This window comes from Oncorhynchus gorbuscha, linkage group LG24, assembly GCF_021184085.1.
Source record: "Oncorhynchus gorbuscha isolate QuinsamMale2020 ecotype Even-year linkage group LG24, OgorEven_v1.0, whole genome shotgun sequence".
Classification (NCBI taxonomy): domain Eukaryota; kingdom Metazoa; phylum Chordata; class Actinopteri; order Salmoniformes; family Salmonidae; genus Oncorhynchus; species Oncorhynchus gorbuscha.
Genome location: NC_060196.1, coordinates 25,406,871 through 25,426,241, shown reverse-complemented (window position 1 = coordinate 25,426,241; position 19,371 = coordinate 25,406,871). Strand labels below are relative to the sequence as shown.

At 42.1% G+C, this 19,371-nt stretch overlaps 1 protein-coding gene across 2 annotated transcripts in view; it reads left to right on the top strand.

Annotated features, from left to right (window-relative positions):
• LOC124012840 (sodium/hydrogen exchanger 3-like) overlaps positions 1-19,371 on the top strand; it is a 47,483-nt gene that overhangs the window by 10,157 nt on the left and 17,955 nt on the right. For both annotated transcript variants that reach the window (XM_046326836.1, XM_046326837.1), the window contains exons 2-8: positions 1,343-1,645; positions 1,855-2,015; positions 8,013-8,091; positions 8,674-8,851; positions 9,331-9,551; positions 14,319-14,521; positions 14,667-14,756. In XM_046326836.1, the coding sequence (XP_046182792.1) occupies positions 1,343-1,645; positions 1,855-2,015; positions 8,013-8,091; positions 8,674-8,851; positions 9,331-9,551; positions 14,319-14,521; positions 14,667-14,756 (1,235 nt within the window). The remainder of the gene's footprint in view (positions 1-1,342; positions 1,646-1,854; positions 2,016-8,012; positions 8,092-8,673; positions 8,852-9,330; positions 9,552-14,318; positions 14,522-14,666; positions 14,757-19,371) is intronic.

Here is a 19,371-nt window from a genome sequence, read left to right as displayed (position 1 = left end):
CTATGTCAATGAATATATCGCAGAGTTGGTAGTATTCACAACGATGCTGGCAGACAGATAAGGCTATGAAAGTTGTAATGACTTTCTCTGTGGCCTGGACTCATGATCCTAAAACATAATCAAGAATTTGTTCTTAGATTCTGATCTTCATGTATTTTTTGGGGTTAAATTCTCTTTTTTTAACCTTTATTTATCCAGGCAAGTCAGTTAAGAACAAATTCTTATTTTATGTATACTTCGTGTCTCATTTCAAACGAGAAAGTTAACTTTCATAATTCAATACAATGTTCATGGGAGGGAACATGTAGGCCTAACTGAGTGCAGGACAAAGAGGGGAATAATAGGATTTGAAGTCTATTGTAAATATCAGATCGAAGGGAGCAGGCAATATCATCCAGTGAGAATGAAAGCTGTGTTTTGTATAGCATTTGGGCCATAAATAGGCTCAACATAATTCTACTACTGTCTGGCAACTATAGCCCTCATCAGTGTTATCAACAAGTACAAGTAGCTGCGTCCCGGACTGGTTTTTATTAAGTTTTTTTACCTTTATTTAACTAGGCATGTCAGTTAAGAACAAATTCTTATTGTCAATGACTGCCTAGGGACAGTGGGTTAACTGCCTGTTCAGGGGCAGAACGACAGATTTGTACCTTGTCAGCTCGGGGATTTGCAACCTTCCGGTTACTAGTCCAATGCTCTAACCACTAGGCTACCCTGCCGGTCTCAGAGTGGGTGTGTCCAAAGCGCTCTGCTATAGGTTAGACGCTCTTGATTGAAAGGTGTTGTCTATGCCATTAAGTGTTCCCATTGGTCAATCCCAGACCGTTCTCTACCTGATGTTGCGGAGCCTTGTGACATGCTGCGTTGTTTTGTAGCTAATATATTTCCTTTGTTTGACGATTTTCAAAGTCACTTACTATCCAGAGCAAATGCATCACCATATTTGTCTAAACAGTGGGTAACACCGTAACAATAGCTTTTTCCATGCAATAACCAATGTACCAGCAGTTATAGCACAAAAGTAGGTTGCCTACAGTGGATGACTAAATATAGCATGCACGCGTAACCTTACAAATATAGTTTAATGATACGAGAAACACACAGAGTATAAATGATCAATGGATAGACACAATAACATTTACATAGGTAAGACGGAACACAGAAATCATGGTAAAGTAGTCTATATAAAAAGATGGTAAAGTAGTGTACATATGAGTCTGAAAGTGCTCTGTTATCATTCAACTTTCTGACCCTCTATATCTTTCATTCACTCTACGTATCTCTGAATGTGTCTCTCTTGTCCTTGTTTCTCTCACTCTCTCACTCTCTTCACCAACAGTGTTCCAGCTGATCCCCAGCCTGACCAGTGTGATCCCGGAGAGCGGCCTCCTCATTTGCATCGGTTGGGGCCTGGGCGGCATCATCTACGGGGCAGACAAGGTGCAGACCTTCAGGCTGCAGCCCTTCATCTTCTTCTTCTACCTGCTGCCCCAGATCGTCCTGGACTCAGGCTACTCCATGCCCAACAAGCTGTTTTTCAGCAACTTGGGCTCCATCCTTGTTTACGCCGTTATTGGCACCTGCTGGAACGCTGCCACTTTGGGACTTGCCCTTTGGGGTTGCTGGTTGGGCGGGGCCATGGGTAAGGCAGCCAATGTGTGTCCCAAATTCCTATTATAGTGCACTACTTTTGACCAGGGGGATCATAGAGCAGATCGACATAAAATATGGGTTCTTCTATAGTTTCCCGATGATTTGAAAAGGGCATTTGTGCGGTCCTCAATCAGAGTTAATATGTAAGGTAGATGAAAGGTCAGAGATCATAAGACCTTTTACCCCGGGCCTCTGTAGGTGATATCGACACTGGTCTTCTGCAGTTGCTGTTGTTTGGCAGTCTGATTGCTGCTGTGGACCCCGTGGCTGTGATTGCCGTGTTTGAGGAGGTCCATGTCAACGAGGTCCTGTACATCCTGGTGTTTGGGGAGTCCCTTCTCAACGACGGCGTCACAGTGGTCAGTCTCACAATCTTCATCTTCATTTATCATTATTAGGCTGCGTCACAAATTGTACCCTTTTCCCTATGTCAGCCATGCTGACCAAGAACGGTGTCAATGCGGAATGAGGCCTACATTTTTTTTTTTGGAACTCAGTAGCGCTTTCAACTTACTCTTCTTGAAAGGTGTAATAGTGGAATACACAAGCTGCAATTTTGTGATTTGGCAGTGCTTCAACAGTTGTACTCTTATGTCAGTCATTGCTGACCTGAAAGAGCTATTTATGACAGTTGATCAACTAGCCCATGTTAGCTAACGTTTTTCACCCCATTGGTTTTGTTGTAATGTTTGAGTCACTCAGATATCACATGAACACACATAAGACATGGCAAAATGTGTACAATTGCAGACAATGAGCTGTTTAACTGAAAAATGTTCTCTCCACCCCATGGAAAAATGTATAAGAATTGGAAGGAATTTGCTTTAAAACATACAAAACAGATATCACATGAACACACACAAGACATGGCAAAATGAGAAGTGGGGGTCTTTTACTACGCTGATAATGACAATATCCATTTGGACCTTTACCAGCCTAGGAAATTTGTGTGATTGGACTTTCTCAAATACTATTTGAATATCCCTGTCCTACTGTATATAGTGCACTACTTTTGATCAGGTTCCCTTCAGTTGGTAGCCTACAGTTTGTATCATTCCATTTGCTACATCTGTAAACGCTGTCACTTCCGTGTTGTTGTTGCTGAGGATCACTAGTAGTAGTTCATAATATTTCATGTAAAAAAAAGACATGTCTGCTAATTAAATCATTATGGAGCGCAGACCAAGCCGTAACAGTTTGAACCTGAGGCATGGCGCAATACTTGGCCACTGGGAAAATCACTTAATTTCAAGGTGGACATTTGGTTGAGACGTTTATCAATGAGATTTAAACCTTTATCCACCCAACTCCAAAATAAGAATTCCTAATGTGTACAACTTAATTCCAATGGAAAAACGGTCCTATTTTGGGTTTAGGTATCATCTAAATGTGTCATCACTGTTGTAAAAGCACAACAACGTTCAAATGGGAATACAATGTTTGAATAGTTTGTATTTATACAACAGCTTAATGCGTTATCAGTGTGCTTCATCTAGAAACAATCAAATGACCTGGATTGCAGTTGAGAGTAGTGCATTCAGAAAGTATTCAGACCCCTTGACTTTTCCACATTTTGTTACGTTACAGCCTTAGTCTAAAATGGATTAAATAAAACATTTAAATCCTCAGCAATCTACACATTACACCCATAATGACAAAGTAAAAACAGGTTTTTAGAAATGTATGCAAATGTATTACCAATAAAGAAAATGATATCATATTTACATAATTATTAAGACCCTTTGCTATGAGACTCAAAATTGAGTTCAGGTGCATCCGGTTTCCATTAAAAATCCTTGATGTTTCTACAACTTGGAGTCCACCTGTGGTAAATTCAATTGATTGGACATGATTAGGAAAGGCACACACCTGTCTATATAAACCTGTTTTTGCTTTGTCATTATGGGGCATTGTGTGTAGATTGAGAATTATAATTTTTCTAATCCATTTTTGAACAAAAATGAAGAAAAAGTCAAGGGGCCTGAGTACTTTCCGAATGCACTGTACATTAAAAGTACATAGTGCAAGTCATCAATGCTGCTCGAGATTCTGCTCTGATTATTATAGCAATTGTGAAGATCAATACAGACCTGCGACCTTTTCAAGCTATCTTGAACACGAATGCTTTCTATGAAACTCTTGAACGTGCCGTCCTTGGCCAGCTCTCCCGCTATCTCTCTCAGAATGACCTTCTTGATCCAAATCAGTCAGGTTTCAAGACTAGTCATTCAACTGAGACTGCTCTTCTCTGTATCACGGAGGCGCTCCACACTGCTAAAGCTAACTCTCTCTCCTCTGCTCTCATCCTTCTAGACCTATCGGCTGCTTTCGATACTGTGAACCATCAGATCCTCCTCTCCACCCTCTCCGAGTTGGGCATCTCCGGCGCGGCCCACGCTTGGATTGCATCCTACCTGACAGGTCGCTCCAACCAGGTGGCGTGGCGAGAATCTGTCTCCTCACCACGCGCTCTCACCACTGGTGTCCCCCAGGGCTCTGTTCTAGGCCCTCTCCTATTCTCGCTATACACCAAGTCACTTGGCTCTGTCATAACCTCACATGGTCTCTCCTATCATTGCTATGCAGACGACACACAATTAATCTTCTCCTTTCCCCCTTCTGATGACCAGGTGGCGAATCGCATCTCTGCATGTCTGGCAGACATATCAGTGTGGATGACGGATCACCACCTCAAGCTGAACCTCGGCAAGACGGAGCTGCTCTTCCTCCCGGGGAAGGACTGCCCGTTCCATGATCTCGCCATCACGGTTGACAACTCCATTGTGTCCTCCGCCTAGAGCGCTAAGAACCTTGGCGTGAACCTGGACAACACCCTGTCGTTCTCAACTAACATCAAGGCGGTGTCCCGTTCCTGTAGGTTCATGCTCTACAACATCCGCAGAGTACGACCCTGCCTTACACAGGAAGCGGCGCAGGTCCTAATCCAGGCACTTGTCATCTCCCGTCTGGATTACTGCAACTCGCTGTTGGCTGGGCTCCCTGCCTGTGCCATTAAACCCCTACAACTCATCCAGAACGCCGCAGCCCGTCTGGTGTTCAACCTTCCCAAGTTCTCTCACGTCACCCCGCTCCTCCGCTCTCTCCACTGGCTTCCAGTTGAAGCTCGCATCCGCTACAAGACCATGGTGCTTGCCTACGGAGCTGTGAGGGGAACGGCACCTCAGTACCTCCAGGCTCTGATCAGGCCCTACACCCAAACAAGGGCACTGCGTTCATCCACCTCTGGCCTGCTCGCCTCCCTACCACTGAGGAAGTACAGTTCCCGCTCAGCCCAGTCAAAACTGTTCGCTGCTCTGGCTCCCCAATGGTGGAACAAACTCCCTCACGACGCCAGGACAGCGGAGTCAATCAACACCTTCCGGAGACACCTGAAACCCCACCTCTTTAAGGAATACCTAGGATAGGATAAAGTAATCCTTCTACACCCCCCCTTAAAAGATTTAGATGCACTATTGTAAAGTGGCTGTTCCACTGGATGTCATAAGGTGAATGCACCAATTTGTAAGTCGCTCTGGATAAGAGCGTCTGCTAAATGACTTAAATGTAAATGATAACATAAGGACGTTTAGTTACAGTAACCTCAAATTCGTTAACATCCATGGCCACATTAAGGTTGAATAAATGCTGTTACATTAGAGAGCCGTAACTTTACGCTATTTACTGTATTACAAAAGTAATATTGAAATGTGTTTTGTTGACAACGCAAACAAGTATTAAAATCTAAAGGAGATGTCTCTAATACTTGGATAATTTGAGATGAAGATGTGAATCCAGCAGATCAATTATTAATTTGTAGAAAAACTGGAGTAAAGGCAGGCTAAGTCAGTGGCGCAGAACATGCATCTCCTTCAAATGTTGGTGTTTGGTTGTGCTGACAACAAACCAAATTCAATTTCACTTTTGCAATCGAGTAAATAGCCTAAGTTGTCGACAAGTTAATAAATAATATGTCAGATTTACGTCTCCAACTAAACCAAAAACAAAAGTTAAAGAATAGGATTAAGCCATCTCCTTCAAATGTTGATATTTGGTTGTGTTGATAATCAAAAACAATTCAATAATCCAGTTTGTCTACAAATGAATACATTATATATAGGATTCATGTCTCCATCTCAACCAAAAATTGAAGTTAAAGAATTGCACTAAATCAAATAAAACTTTAAATTAAGTTAGTCCTATTCTTTAACTTAAATATGGTGTGTTATCCATTCACCCTCTGAATGGCACACATACACAATCCATATCTCAAGGCTTAAACATCCTTCTTTAACCTGTCTCCTCCCCTTCATCTACACTGATTGAAGTGGATTTAACAGGTGACATCAAAATGGGATCATATTTTTCACCTGGTCAGTCTGTGTCATGGAAAGAACTGGTGTTTCTAATGTTTTGTACACTCAGTGTATAAAGTATGGTTACATTTAATTTAAAGGAGTTGTCTTGCCGCTTTGGTAGTAGCCGAGACAGAGCTCTTGTAAATGTGTACATTTTTAGTTATTTTCAAATGTTTTTATCCATTGTTTTTGGAACCAACATTTACCATTTTTACGAGTTTTTATTGCACATTCTGTATATTGCAGATTGACTGACAGGTCAACCCTTTTTGTTTTGGCTTGCTAGCTAGCTGGCTAATGTTTTTGTTTATGCATCTGGACACAGTACCAACTTATATATTTCACCTGTTTGCCAGTTTCTGATATTTTGAGAACATCGTGAGAGGAATGGGAGATGGACGAATACAGTGCTGAGGCAAAGGGTTTATAGAGAGGATGACTGGCTACTACTCTGAACTGTGTGTGGTTTCTGGTGCCCAGAGCTGCCGAGGCATCGCCCAAGTGGGTGCTACCCAGAGTGGAAGAGGCGAAGTCCAGTGGCTATATGACTCAGGCTTGGTTCCCAGACTTGCCCTCTACAAGACCACCAGCAGACCTCACCATCATCTACCATCCTCTGTCCAGCTCCCTCCGCTCAACCCATGAACTGACCCTCTCCATCAACAGAGGATGCAGCATTCAAAGTCTTGGCCTCAGTTGGTTGACCTGACCTGTCATGATTTGTTTTGTTCTTTGCTTATGAAGCGTTTTGAGATTTCTATTATGAAAAGCGCTATATAAGTTAAATGTATTATTATTATTATTTGCTCTGTTAAACCAACCTTTTAGAATGACTTTGATAGCAACAGTGAATCTATTTAGTGGAGATCTCTCAATCATTCTCTCAATAGCACATTGGTAGTAGTCAGTGACAGACGTCAAAGCTAAGCAGGGCAGCGCTAGGTTAAAACCCTGGGTGGTAGAACATAGGGATAGCTGTAGATCAACTTTCCAGTAGGAGGTGTTGCCCAGTGTATTTTTTCTGATAGTGGATATAACATCAAAGATCTATGTTTGTCTATGTTGAGTGATGAAACGGTACTGGTTGACTTTCTGCAGATCCAAGTGTTTTACACGTAGATTTTTTTTACACGTAGATTCCACGACAAAATACATGTGACAAATTATATTGAAACAATGTTGATTCAACTAGTTTGTGCCTAGTGGGATCACACAGTTCCATGGTCAGGGCAACCAATAGGCCAGGGTATACTATTGTACACTATTCTCCATTTTATAATTATATGCTAATTTTCCAACATTACCATGGGTTGAAGACCTGAATGTGGCCATTTATTTCATTTAAAAAACTTTTTTTTTGTGCAAAACCATATTTTTCCATGTGCAGCTTAGGGTTCATGAAAACTTCCCTAAGCATATAGTTAAATATCACTTATTTTATGCATGGATCACTTTTCTATGCATGGATTCTGAAACTTAAGATAAATATGTTTTGATGGCTATCTTTCATTGATGTCCATTCTGAACGCCTTCTTCATAGGCTACATTCTAATGTTGTTCAGATCACATTCCGTATTTAAAGGGATTACTTTAAATACTCACTGATCAAATTGGTAGGCCACCCAGTGGGTGTGTACAGGCTTAATGTTTACACTACAGTTTTTTGGCAAAAAATGTGTTAAATAATAATTTTGATGGGTTCCAAATGTAATGCTATTCATCATGGGAAACCTAAACCTCAAAAATGAAGTGCAAAGGCAATACACGAGACACGGCACCTTTACTGAACTGCACCAGTCAGTCACATGACTGACTTCTGGGAATGCTGTCTGTCTGTAGGTCGCCATAACAACATCAATCACGTACAAATAGACCAATAAAACAATTGTAATCTAATGGATTACATTACACAATTTATTAAATGAATTGTAATGTTTAATGAATTTGGTTGCTTAACCTCCCCACCACAGACCGGTCATCTTTATTTCCATGTTCCCTCAGGTGCTGTTCAATGTGTTTAATGCATTTGTGTCACTTGGAGGGGCAAAAATCGACGCTGTAGAGATCATCAAAGGCATAAGTACGTAAGAGCGTCACACCTTGGCTACGCCCCAAATGGCACCCTATTCCTTATGTAGTTCACTTCTTTTGACCATGGTAGTACTTTTTACGAGAGCCCTATGTGGGGAATAGGGTGCCATTTGGGACGCATTGTTAGATTTTCAGGCCAACAAATAGAGCCCTGTCACGTAGTCAACAGCGGCAGCTTCTTGTGCCAACTTGAAGCAAACTGCTAGGATAATGCAACAAGTAATCGAGTATGTAACCTATCTAAACCGGTGGTAGGCAACCCTGGTCCTGGAGAGCTGTTTTTGATTTAACCGACCTGAAAGACCAGGTATGTTGAATTTAGGCAGTCACTGAACTGATCAATTAGCTCAGTTGGTCAGGTAGGGTGGCTAGTTGGGACAAAATCCTGCAGCACCTGCGGCTCTCTAGGAACAGGTTGTATGTTTTGTATTTATTCATGAAACAAGTATCTTTGTTCCCTGTTTGCCTCTCCATATGTCATTCTGTCTCACTTCTTCCTCTTCTTTCACCCTGTTTCCCTTTTCTCTGTCTCTCATCACCCTCCTCTCTCTTCCTCCTCTGCCCTGTGTAGTCTCGTTCTTCGTGGTGGCGGTTGGAGGCGCCCTGGTTGGTGTCGTCTTTGCTCTGCTGATCTCGCTCCTAACCAGATGCACCAAGAACATCCAGATCATCGAGCCAGGCTTCATCTTCATCCTGGGCTACCTCTCTTACCTCACAGCCGAGATGCTCTCGCTATCTCCTATCCTGTCGTAAGTCCTTCTGAGTGTTCTGTTGATTTATTAGCCTTTTACAACCTTTCTATTAAGGGGGTTTCCATTGAAAACCTAACATGATATTTCCACTTACCTTGGCTTAGTTTTTAGATACAAAATGTATTTCAGTTACATAGCTTTTTTTTCTAAGTGTGTACTACCTAGAACCTAAGAGTTCTTCAGCTGTCCCCATAGTATAACCCTTTTTGGGTTCCACCCTTTCACAGAAGGTTCTACATAGACCCCAAAAATATTCTACGTGGAAGCAAGAAGGGTTCTCCCTGGAACCGAGAAGGGTTCTACTATGGAGACAGCCGAATAAACCTTTTTCTCAGAATGTATGTTTGAGCCATGTATGGCCCCTTGAGGTTGACTCTGGTCAACTATGGCAGAGCTCTCTACATACCATTATATACAGTACCTACTGCGTTTTAGTCTATTCTAAGTGACGTGACTCCTTTCTTGCTGTGACATAGGTGTACGTTCTATGGCATCTGCTGTCAGAAGTATATCAATGCAAACATGGATGAGAGGTCAGTCAGCACGGTACGATACGCAATGAAGGTGTTCGCAAATGGCTCAGAGACCATCATCTTCGTCTTCCTCGGCATCACGGCCATAGATCCGTCTATATGGGTGTGGAACACAGCCTTTATCTTCCTCACACTCCTCTTCATCTTTGTGTTCAGGTTCATAGGTGAGTTTGGGTCATAATCTTTAGTATTATTTTGTGAGCGGAGAAATCAATGGAGATTCTTTTCCCTTAGAACAGCTTAAATTCGTGGAGGCACGGATTCTAGGTGTCGAAAGCGTTCCATAGGGATGCTGGCAATGTTGACTCCAATGCTTCCCACAGTCATGTCAAGTTGGCTGGATGTCCTTTGGGTGGTGGACCATTCTTGATTCACACGGGAAACTGTTGAGCATGAAAAGCCCAGTAGTGTTGCAGTTCTTGACACACACAAACCGATGTGCCTGGCTAGGCCAGTTGCGGTGACCATATTACCGCCACACCGGCAGTCATGAGTCATGACCTCAGTAATATTCTATGTGACCATTGAGTCACAGTAATCTCCTCTTATGTACTCTGGAAATGCGTTGGTAGTACCCAACTCGCTAATGATCATCAGGTCGCTAATGGCTTGATACTCATGGCTCCATTGTCCCTCTAACCAAATGCAATCAACAATTACATGAAATACTTAACTCACATCACTGTGATTGATCAATTTGAAGAAAGAAATTCAACAACCGGTTGAAACTGAGTGGAAGGCACAGTTGTCTAAGGCATTGCAAAGCAGTTGCTGGCTGTGCAACTAGAGGTTCTGAGTTTGAGTCCAGGCTCTGTCACAGCCGGCCGCGACTTGGAGATCCATAGGGCGGCGCACAATTGGCCCAGCATCGTCCGGGTTAGGGGAAGGCATGGTTGGCAGAGATGTCCTTGTCCCATCACGCACTAGTGACTCCTGTGGTGGACCGGGCGCAGTGCACACTGACACGGTAGCCAGGTGTACAGTGTTTCCTCCGACACATTGGTGCGGCTGGCTTCCGGGTTAAGTGGGCATTGTGTCAAGAAGCAGAGCGGCTTGGTTGGGTTGTGTTTCGCAGGACGCACGGCTCTCGACCTTCACCTCTCCCGAGTCCGTACGGGAGTTGCAGCGATGAGACAAGACTAACTACCAATTGGAAACCACAAAAATGTGGAGAAAAAGGGATAAACATTTTTTTTTAAAGTGGAAAACAGGGTCATTGTGGATTTTGTTTCAAAGCCTAACACAACAAAATGGACAGCACTTTAAAAGGTGATGATTAATTCAAAACACCATATGCATATTAGAGATTATGTATAAGCATTGGCCTATATATGAGCCCAAGCTTGGAGAATTCCAGAAAATGAGGTCATGGCTTTAGAAGATTCTAATTGACATAATTTGAGTCAGTTGGAGGTGTACATGTGGATGTATTTCAAGGCCTACCTTCAAACTCAGTGCCTCTTTGCTTGACATCATGGGAAAATCAAGAGTAGGCAACAACACATCTGCCACGCTGACCGTCAACACGGGGACCCCTCAGGTGTGTGTGCTTAGTCCCCTCCTGTACTCCCTCTTAACCCATCACTGCGTGGCCAAGCACGACTCCAACACCATCATTAAGTTTGCCTATGACACAACAGTGGTAGGCTTGATCACTGACTACGATGAAACAGCCTATGGGGAGGAGGTGAGAGACCTAGCAGTGTGGTGCCAGAACAACAACCTCTCCCTCAACGTAAGCAAGACAAAGGAGCTAATCGTGGACTACAGGAAACGGAGGGCTGAGCACCCCCCATTCACATCGATGTGGCTGTAGTGGAGCAGGTCGAGAACTTCTGAGAAGTTCCTCAGTGTCCATATCACTAAGGACCTATCATGGTTCAAACACACCAACACAGTCATGAAGAGGGTACTATATCGCCTCTTCCCCATTTAGGAGGCTGAAAAGATTTGGCATGGGGCTTCAAATCCTCAAAGTTCTACAGCTGCACCATTAAGAGCATCTTAACTAGCTGCATCACCGCTTGGTATAGCAACTGCTCGGCATCTGACCGCAAGGCGCTACAGATGGTAGTGCGTACGTCCTAGTACATCCCTGGGGCCAAGCTCCCTGCCATCCAGGACCTTGATACCAGGCGGTGTCAGAGGAAGGCCCTCAAAATTGTCAAGAACTCCTGCCATCCAAGTCAGACTGTTCTCTCTACTATCGCAAACCATGCGTTACCGGAGCGCCAAGTCTTGGAATAAAAGGCTCCTCAACAGCTTCTACCTCCAAGCCATAGGACTGCTGAACAGTTCATCAAATGGCTACCCTGACTATTTACTTTGACCCACCCTTTCTTTAGTTTTTTTGCACTGACTCTCTTGCACTGGTTCTGTGCAAACTCTAACCACACATACTACACTGACACTCTTTACATGTGCTGCTGCTACTATGTATCCTGATTGCCTAGTAACATTTACCACTACTTGCATGCACATGTTACCTCAACTACCTTGTACCCTTGCACATTGCCTTGGTACCAGTGTATAGCCTCATTATTGTAACTTTCTTTCTATTGAGAAATTTGTTTTGTTCTTACTTTTTAACTCTGCATTGTTGGGAAAGGGCTTGTAAAGTCTACACCTGTTGTAGATTTGATTTGAACCCTATTCCCGATTAGAGGGGGTCAGGGTTTAAGGTTCCTGTGCTAGAACATATGGAGAGACGGTGCCCCTAGCAGTGAAGCAGGGGTGCCGCGGTTCTGGATTATCATTCTGCATGACTGAGATTGTTTCTGTGCGAACAAAGGCAAAAAAAAACATCCCTATGGCAAGAGGAGAAAAAGGGTTCACAAGAAGATGGCTAATGGCAGTTCGACTTCCTAAACCATGTGCAGACATGATGACAGTTGCCCCTGGCTGGGAACCCAAAAATGCACTGGGGGGAGAGCCTGAGGGAGGAGAGACACTGGGGAAAAATGTGTCTCCTCCTTTTCTCGAGTCAGCAAGGATGTGAAGTGGGATGCAGCACAGAGAATAGTCATAACCTAATGTCCCCGTGCCTCCCCAGTGTTGCAAAACGTGTAGTGGGGAGGGACGTTAAAACCCGAAGAGATAGGATAGGGCAGGGAGCAGTCTGCTTTGCGCATTATCTTCCACTGCCGTAAGGACTGCTCCCTAGATCCCCTAAGGCCAGCCGGGTGGCAGGGACGACATTGCAGATTCATGCAGGGTAATAACATCATGAGTTGGGATTATGGTTCCTTGTTTAGCTAGCTAGCTATGTCTTAACAAAACGACTCCACTATGTAAGTAATTATTTCAATAGATTGTCACTGTGACAACTCTTGATAGGCGTAGTTGGTAAATTCGCTCTAGCTATCTACTTCTGATTTCAGAGCACTCTCGTCAGAGTGTGCCTGAGCGCAGAATAACTGACGAGTTTACGAACACTCAACCTGTTGAATATGGCCGGTGTTAATAAACATTGGCAAAAAAGCGCAAATTGTTGACAGCAGCACAGTTGCAGTCACCAACACTCTGGATAACATAAAAACAGCCTAACCAGCTCTGCTAGTGTGAGTAAAATGGTCAGTGAACGGTTCTCTCATGTTAGCCAGTTAGCTTGAGTGCTTGACTGTTGAACTCGGATCAACCCTTAAAGAGATGGGTGGTGCTAAAGCTTTAAGAGGGTGTGAACGATACTGAATGGGTGTAGACAAAGAGGTCTCCAGTAGGTAACCAAAACATTCAACGTCCATTTTCTCAAAAGTGAAGTAACAAGTTTATCAACTTTCAAAGCAGAATTACTCAAATGTAGTGTATAATATACAATTTTGTAGCTCTGTGTGTCTGCTTTTATCCAATGTAAAAAAACGGCGGTCGGTCACATACACAATTTTTGAGGACCACTTTTGCTCGTATGCACCACTTTCAGAATTTCTGGCAAAAAAAATATACAAAACTACCAGATAATCTCTTTAACATTGACAATATGGTCAGAGTAGCTACATTATCCATATTGATAAGGTTGTCATTGTCAAAAATGGATTTGTTGTCATCTTTTGGTTGAAAAGGTAAATGGTCAGTGGAGAAACGTCACAACTCGGGTAACATTTTCTGAGTTTCCCACTTGGAATTCCAACTTGGATGGTCATTCATTTCACACTGAGAACTAGGAGTTTCCGCTAACTCCGATAGCATGTGAACGCGGCATAACTCTGAGGTGTGAAGACATGCACCATCAAGACATTTATTTATTTAATTAAGAACATCTTCTATAATTTTATTTCACTTTGAAAATGTGAAGTAGGCTGTGTATCTGTAGGGGAAAAAATCTAATAGTATCCTTTTTTAATGCAGCAAAATGTGAAGACTACAAGGCACATTGATAGGAGAATTATGTTCTCCAGGTACATCACCCAATTTAATTATATTACTCTCAGTCTGCAAACCAGAATTTGTAGGACCCTGGTCGAATGAAACAGACGGAGGCCCAGCTAAATGGTCAAAAAGGTTTATTCACGGAACGTTCTGAAGTCAAGAATACAAATCAATTAATTTTATACTGACTTCTCACACCCACACATACACACAAACATACACACACATACGCACACACGTCCTGCTACGCACACACTGTGTCTCTTCCCAGCCGACAGAGATAGTGACTTTGTCCTTGAGACTTACTCCCCGTTCTCTCCCAAATCTCTAGTCAGGTCGGCATCAAGCTTAGACAGTCTGTGTTTAAAATACCATAAAGGCATATTGTTTTAACCTAATTCTGACTAGGACTACACATTTATTGATTATGATTTTATACATTCTAATCAATTTCATATAATTATATGTTTCAGGGCGGAATATTTTAATCATTCAATTAACAGACAATCCTCACCTATCACACATGTAACAGAAACACTGCTTTTCTCTGTGTGTTTATATCACAGGGGTCTTTTTTCTAACCTGGATTCTCAACCAATACCGACTGGTTCCCTTGGAGTTTATTGATCAGGTAGTGATGGGCTATGGTGGCCTACGAGGGGCAGTAGCCTATGGCCTTGTGGTCTCACTGGATGAGAAAAAGTACAAGGAGAAGAACATGATGATCAGCACCACTCTCCTAGTGGTGTACTTCACTGTCATGCTGCAGGTAAAATAGCTCATTTAAATGTCAAACTTCAGTCCATAAATATTTCACTATTTGTTGTTTTCTTTCAGTGTAATATGTCTTCACTTGAACAGACTGGTATATTCTAATTTGTCGCCGGTTTACTATATTTTCGTATTTGTTGCAGGGAATAACCATGAAACCACTGGTCAACTGGCTAAAAGTGAAGAGAGCAGCAGTGACAGAATGCACACTAGCTGAAAAAATTCACAATAGGGTAACTATTTAGTCAGAAGTCTTTGTTGTTCATCAACCCAAAAGAATCAGACAACAAACCTTACATCTCTCTAATAAATACCCAAAGTAAAGTGTTTACTTTTTGTAAACTGTACTACACCACCTTTTTATACACAAGGGGAGGTCCTCGGGTCAAGTCAATCACAGGTCTGTCAAATGAACGACAAGGTATATTAAGAAGAGAACACACAAATAAATTAGTAGCAGAGCATGATTCATGCAGACTTTAAAGCACATTCGTGTTGAAATACTCTTTGTGAGCTAGTACAGTCGTGATGAAAAAACTCTTTGTGAGAGAGCACACATGGTATAATAACACACTTGTGGTAATTGGCATGTGAATGCACACTGCTTTTGAATTAAATAGCTCCCTCTTAAGAACAGCCAGCCTAGAAGGTCTCTAGGGAAGTGGTGACACAACATACAAACAAACATTTATATGACAAAGAAAATTGTACTAATTTGCCCACTAAGGCAACCCCAAATCATTTGCATGGATACCAGATCATTTGCCATGGCAGACTACACAGAAAAACCTCCAATCTACCGGGACACAAACTAACTCAACAGTAAGAATAGCGCGCGATCCAAAAACTCTGAAAAATAAAAACATAATTATAACCCTGGCTCATTTACACAATAGCAGTGTCAAACATTTTTATATTTTAGTAGCCCTTTCCTGCAGTCAAATGACCTAATCGCTCATGGGTGGAATGTGATTAATATTTTTCATAATTTCATTAATAAACATTTTTGTAATATTGCAGTCTTTTGTGATTATCAAGTTTAATATTGGGATGTAAACTCAAAATTGAAAACATTTCAAGTTTTTTTAATGAGTTCCGAGAGTTCTGTTATCCAACAATTATTGTTATTATTATTAACCCAAATTATATAAAGCCCCTTAGATATTCTGTTTTTTTTATTTACAGTAGTGATGGACACCTGGAGGCATTTTGTTTTTCACAAGCGTAGCAGGCTGTGAATTCTGCAAACAACGTTTCCAGGATGGGCTATTAGCAGAACAATAGACTCTTCAACCTTTATAAAAAAGTCTAATAGCTCGTCTACTGTAGGCGAGAGAAACCCCCCCCCCCCCAATTTACATTAACATTTACATTTAAGTCATTTAGCAGACGCTCTTATCCAGAGCGACTTACAAATTGGTGCATTCACCTTATGACATCCAGTGGAACAACCACTTTACAATAGTGCATCTAAAAATTTACATTTACATTTAAGGGGCTCTTATCCAGAGCGACTTACAAATTGGGGGGGAGGGGGGTGAGAAGGATTACTTTATCCTATCCTAGGTATTCCTTAAAGAGGTGGGGTTTCAGGTGTCTCCGGAAGGTGGTGATTGACTCCGCTGTCCTGGCGTCGTGAGGGAGTTTGTTCCACCATTGGGGAGCCAGAGCAGCGAACAGTTTTGACTGAGCTGAGCGGGAACTGTACTTCCTCAGTGGTAGGGAGGCGAGCAGGCCAGAGGTGGATGAACGCAGTGCCCTTATTTGGGTGTAGGGCCTGATCAGAGCCTGGAGGTACTGAGGTGCCGTTCCCCTCACAGCTCCGTAGGCAAGCACCATGGTCTTGTAGCGGATGCGAGCTTCAACTGGAAGCAACTGAACTGGAATTTACAATGTATTAAGTACTCTGTTTAACATCCCTAACCCCAAACCTCATGCAACCGCAAAATGTCGGATCAAGCATATATACTGTACAGTATTTATGCTTTTGTTAATAAAATAATGATAAAAATACTCTTTCAAAATGTAGATGTTTATTTCAACTATCAGCAGGACAATAGGGAATAAATAGCACTGAATGACAGAGCATGGGGACTGGTCTTGATAAAACAATCAGATTTTTATTCGGAACTGTTAGGATTATTTTGCTCTTCACTTGCAGTCACTTAGTAGCTTGGGCCTACTCCCGACCGGTCACGTTGTACAGCATCATATTTTCCAAACTGAAACCCTCAATTAAATCGCTTTAGCCGTGATGGTAAAATGAATCAAGGCTCACTTTATTATTTAGTTTTATAACTAAAATGCTTGACTGTATTTAATGACATGGAAGACGTGTATGCTGTGTGACATGCACAAATTCATGAGCGATTGATTGATGTACTGTATATTTAAGTAGGCCTTTATGCCAATAAGTAAGTTGCGCTAAAACAGCTACACTAACAAATCGCATTGTAATTCTCTTGGAATAGAAACATGTTGTACAGTGCCATATGTTCCTAACAGAAACCTTTAGGCCTACAGTACATCGGTTACATTAAGAAATTCATTTTTTTTATTGGAATAGAAATATGTTGTACAGGGCCATATTTTCCTGAAACCCTTAGGCCTATTCTTGGAATATAAAAAACATAATATTCATCAAATGAATTAAGCTTAATTTCTGAAAATCTATCCCGTATAGTCTGTTCTATTCAAGGCTCCTTTTTATTTATGTATTTTTTAAACTATTTACCCCATTTTTCTCCCCAATTGGTAGTTAGTCTTATCTCATCGCTGCAACTCCTGTATGGACTCGGGAGAGGTGAAGGTCGAGAGCAATGTGTCCTCCGAAACAAGACCCAACCAAGCCGCACTGCTTCTTGACACAATGACCGCTTAACCCGGAAGCCAGCCACACCAATGTGTAGGAAGAAACACATTGGAGAAGAAACAACCGGTGACCATGTTAACGTGCATGCTCCCGGCCCGCCACAGGAGTCGCTAGAGCACGATGGGACAAGGACATCCCTGCCGGCCAAGCCCTCCCCTAACCCAGACGATGCTGGGCCAATTGTTCGATGCCCCATGGGTCTCCCGGTTGTGGCCGGCTGCGACAGAGCCTGGACTCGAACCAGGATCTCTAATGGCACAGCTAGCAACTGCTATGCAGTGCCTTAGACCACTGCGCCACTCGGGAGGCAAAGCTCCCTTTGACTCTTAGGCCTACAGCTCCATGTCACTTCAATAATTAGCTTCTCAAAGATGCCCTCTTGTGGGCAAACTAGCACTAACTACTATTAATGGCAACAATAGCTGACTCTTACACCTGAAGTCGGAAGTTTACATACACTTAGTCATTAAAACTATTTTTTCAACCACTCCACAAATTATTGTAAACAAACTATAGTTTTGGCAAGTCAGTTAGGACATCAACTTTGCATGACACAAGTCATTTTTTTGTTTATAATCTGTTTACAGACAGATTATTTCACTGTATCACAGTTCCAGTGGGTCAGAAGTTTACATACACTTGTGTTGACTGTGCCTTTTAACTCTTGCTTCTACCTGGCACGCAGGCGTCCCATCTAGAGCTCTGGAAATGCAAATGCGCTACGCTAAATGCTAATAGTATTAGTTAAAACTCAAATGTTCATTAAAATACACATGCAGGGTATTGAATTAAAGCTACACTCGTTGTGAATCCAGGCAGCAAGTCAGATTTTTAAAATGCTTTTCGGCGAAAGCATGAGAAGCTATTATCTGATAGCATGTAACACCACAAAAGACCCGCAGGGGACGTAAACAAAATAATTAGCATATTCGGCGCTACACAAACCGCACAATAAAATATAAAACATTCATTACCTTTGATCATCTTCTTTGTTGGCACTCCTAGATGTCCCATAATCACTATTGGGTCTTTTTTTCCGATTAAATCGGTCCATATATAGCCTAGATATCGTTCTATGTAGACTGTGTGATAAATTTAAAAAAAGAGTGTTTCATAACGTAACGTCATTTTTTAAAATTCAAAAAGTCGACGATAAACTTTCACAAAACACTTCGAAATACTTTTGTAATGCAACTTTAGGTATTAGTAAACGTTAATAAGCAAGCAAATTAATCACGAGACGAAGTGTTTTCTATAGGGATCCATCTTGAAATACTGTCCGTCTATTTCTCAACCAAAATATCCGGTCGGAGACCGGAAGAAATGGGCTGTCTCTTGTTCGTTTGACCAAGAAACAAATCCTAGGCAAATGACAAGACTGTTGACATCCTGTGGAAGCTGTAGATACTGCAACCTCAGCCATATTTAATGTCTTTCACCCATAACAATGGGTTGAATCGGCGGATGGATATATTTTTCCACTTTCAGTGATCAGATTTTCCTGCACTTTTCAATGAAACGCACGTTATGTTAAAGCCACAGCCGTGATTTAACCAGTTTTATAAACGTCTGAGTGTTTTCTATCCACACATACTAATCATATGCAAATACTATATTCCTGGCATGAGTAGCAGGGCGCTGAAATGTTGCGCGACTTTTAACAGAATGTTCGAAAAAGTAGAGGGTAGACTGAAGAGGTTAACAGCTTGGAAAATTCCAGAAAATTATGTCATGGCTTTAGAGAAATTCTGATAGGCTAATTGACATAATTTGAGTCAGCTGGAGGTGTACATGTGGATGTATTTCAAGGCCTACCTTCAAACTCAGTGCCTCTTTGCTTGACATCATGGGAAAATCAAGAGTAGGCAACAACACGTCTGCCACACTGACCGTCAACACGGGGACCCCTCAGGTGTGTGTGCTTAGTCCCTCAGAAATTTGGTTTAGACCTCCCAAAGTCTGGTTCATCCATGGGA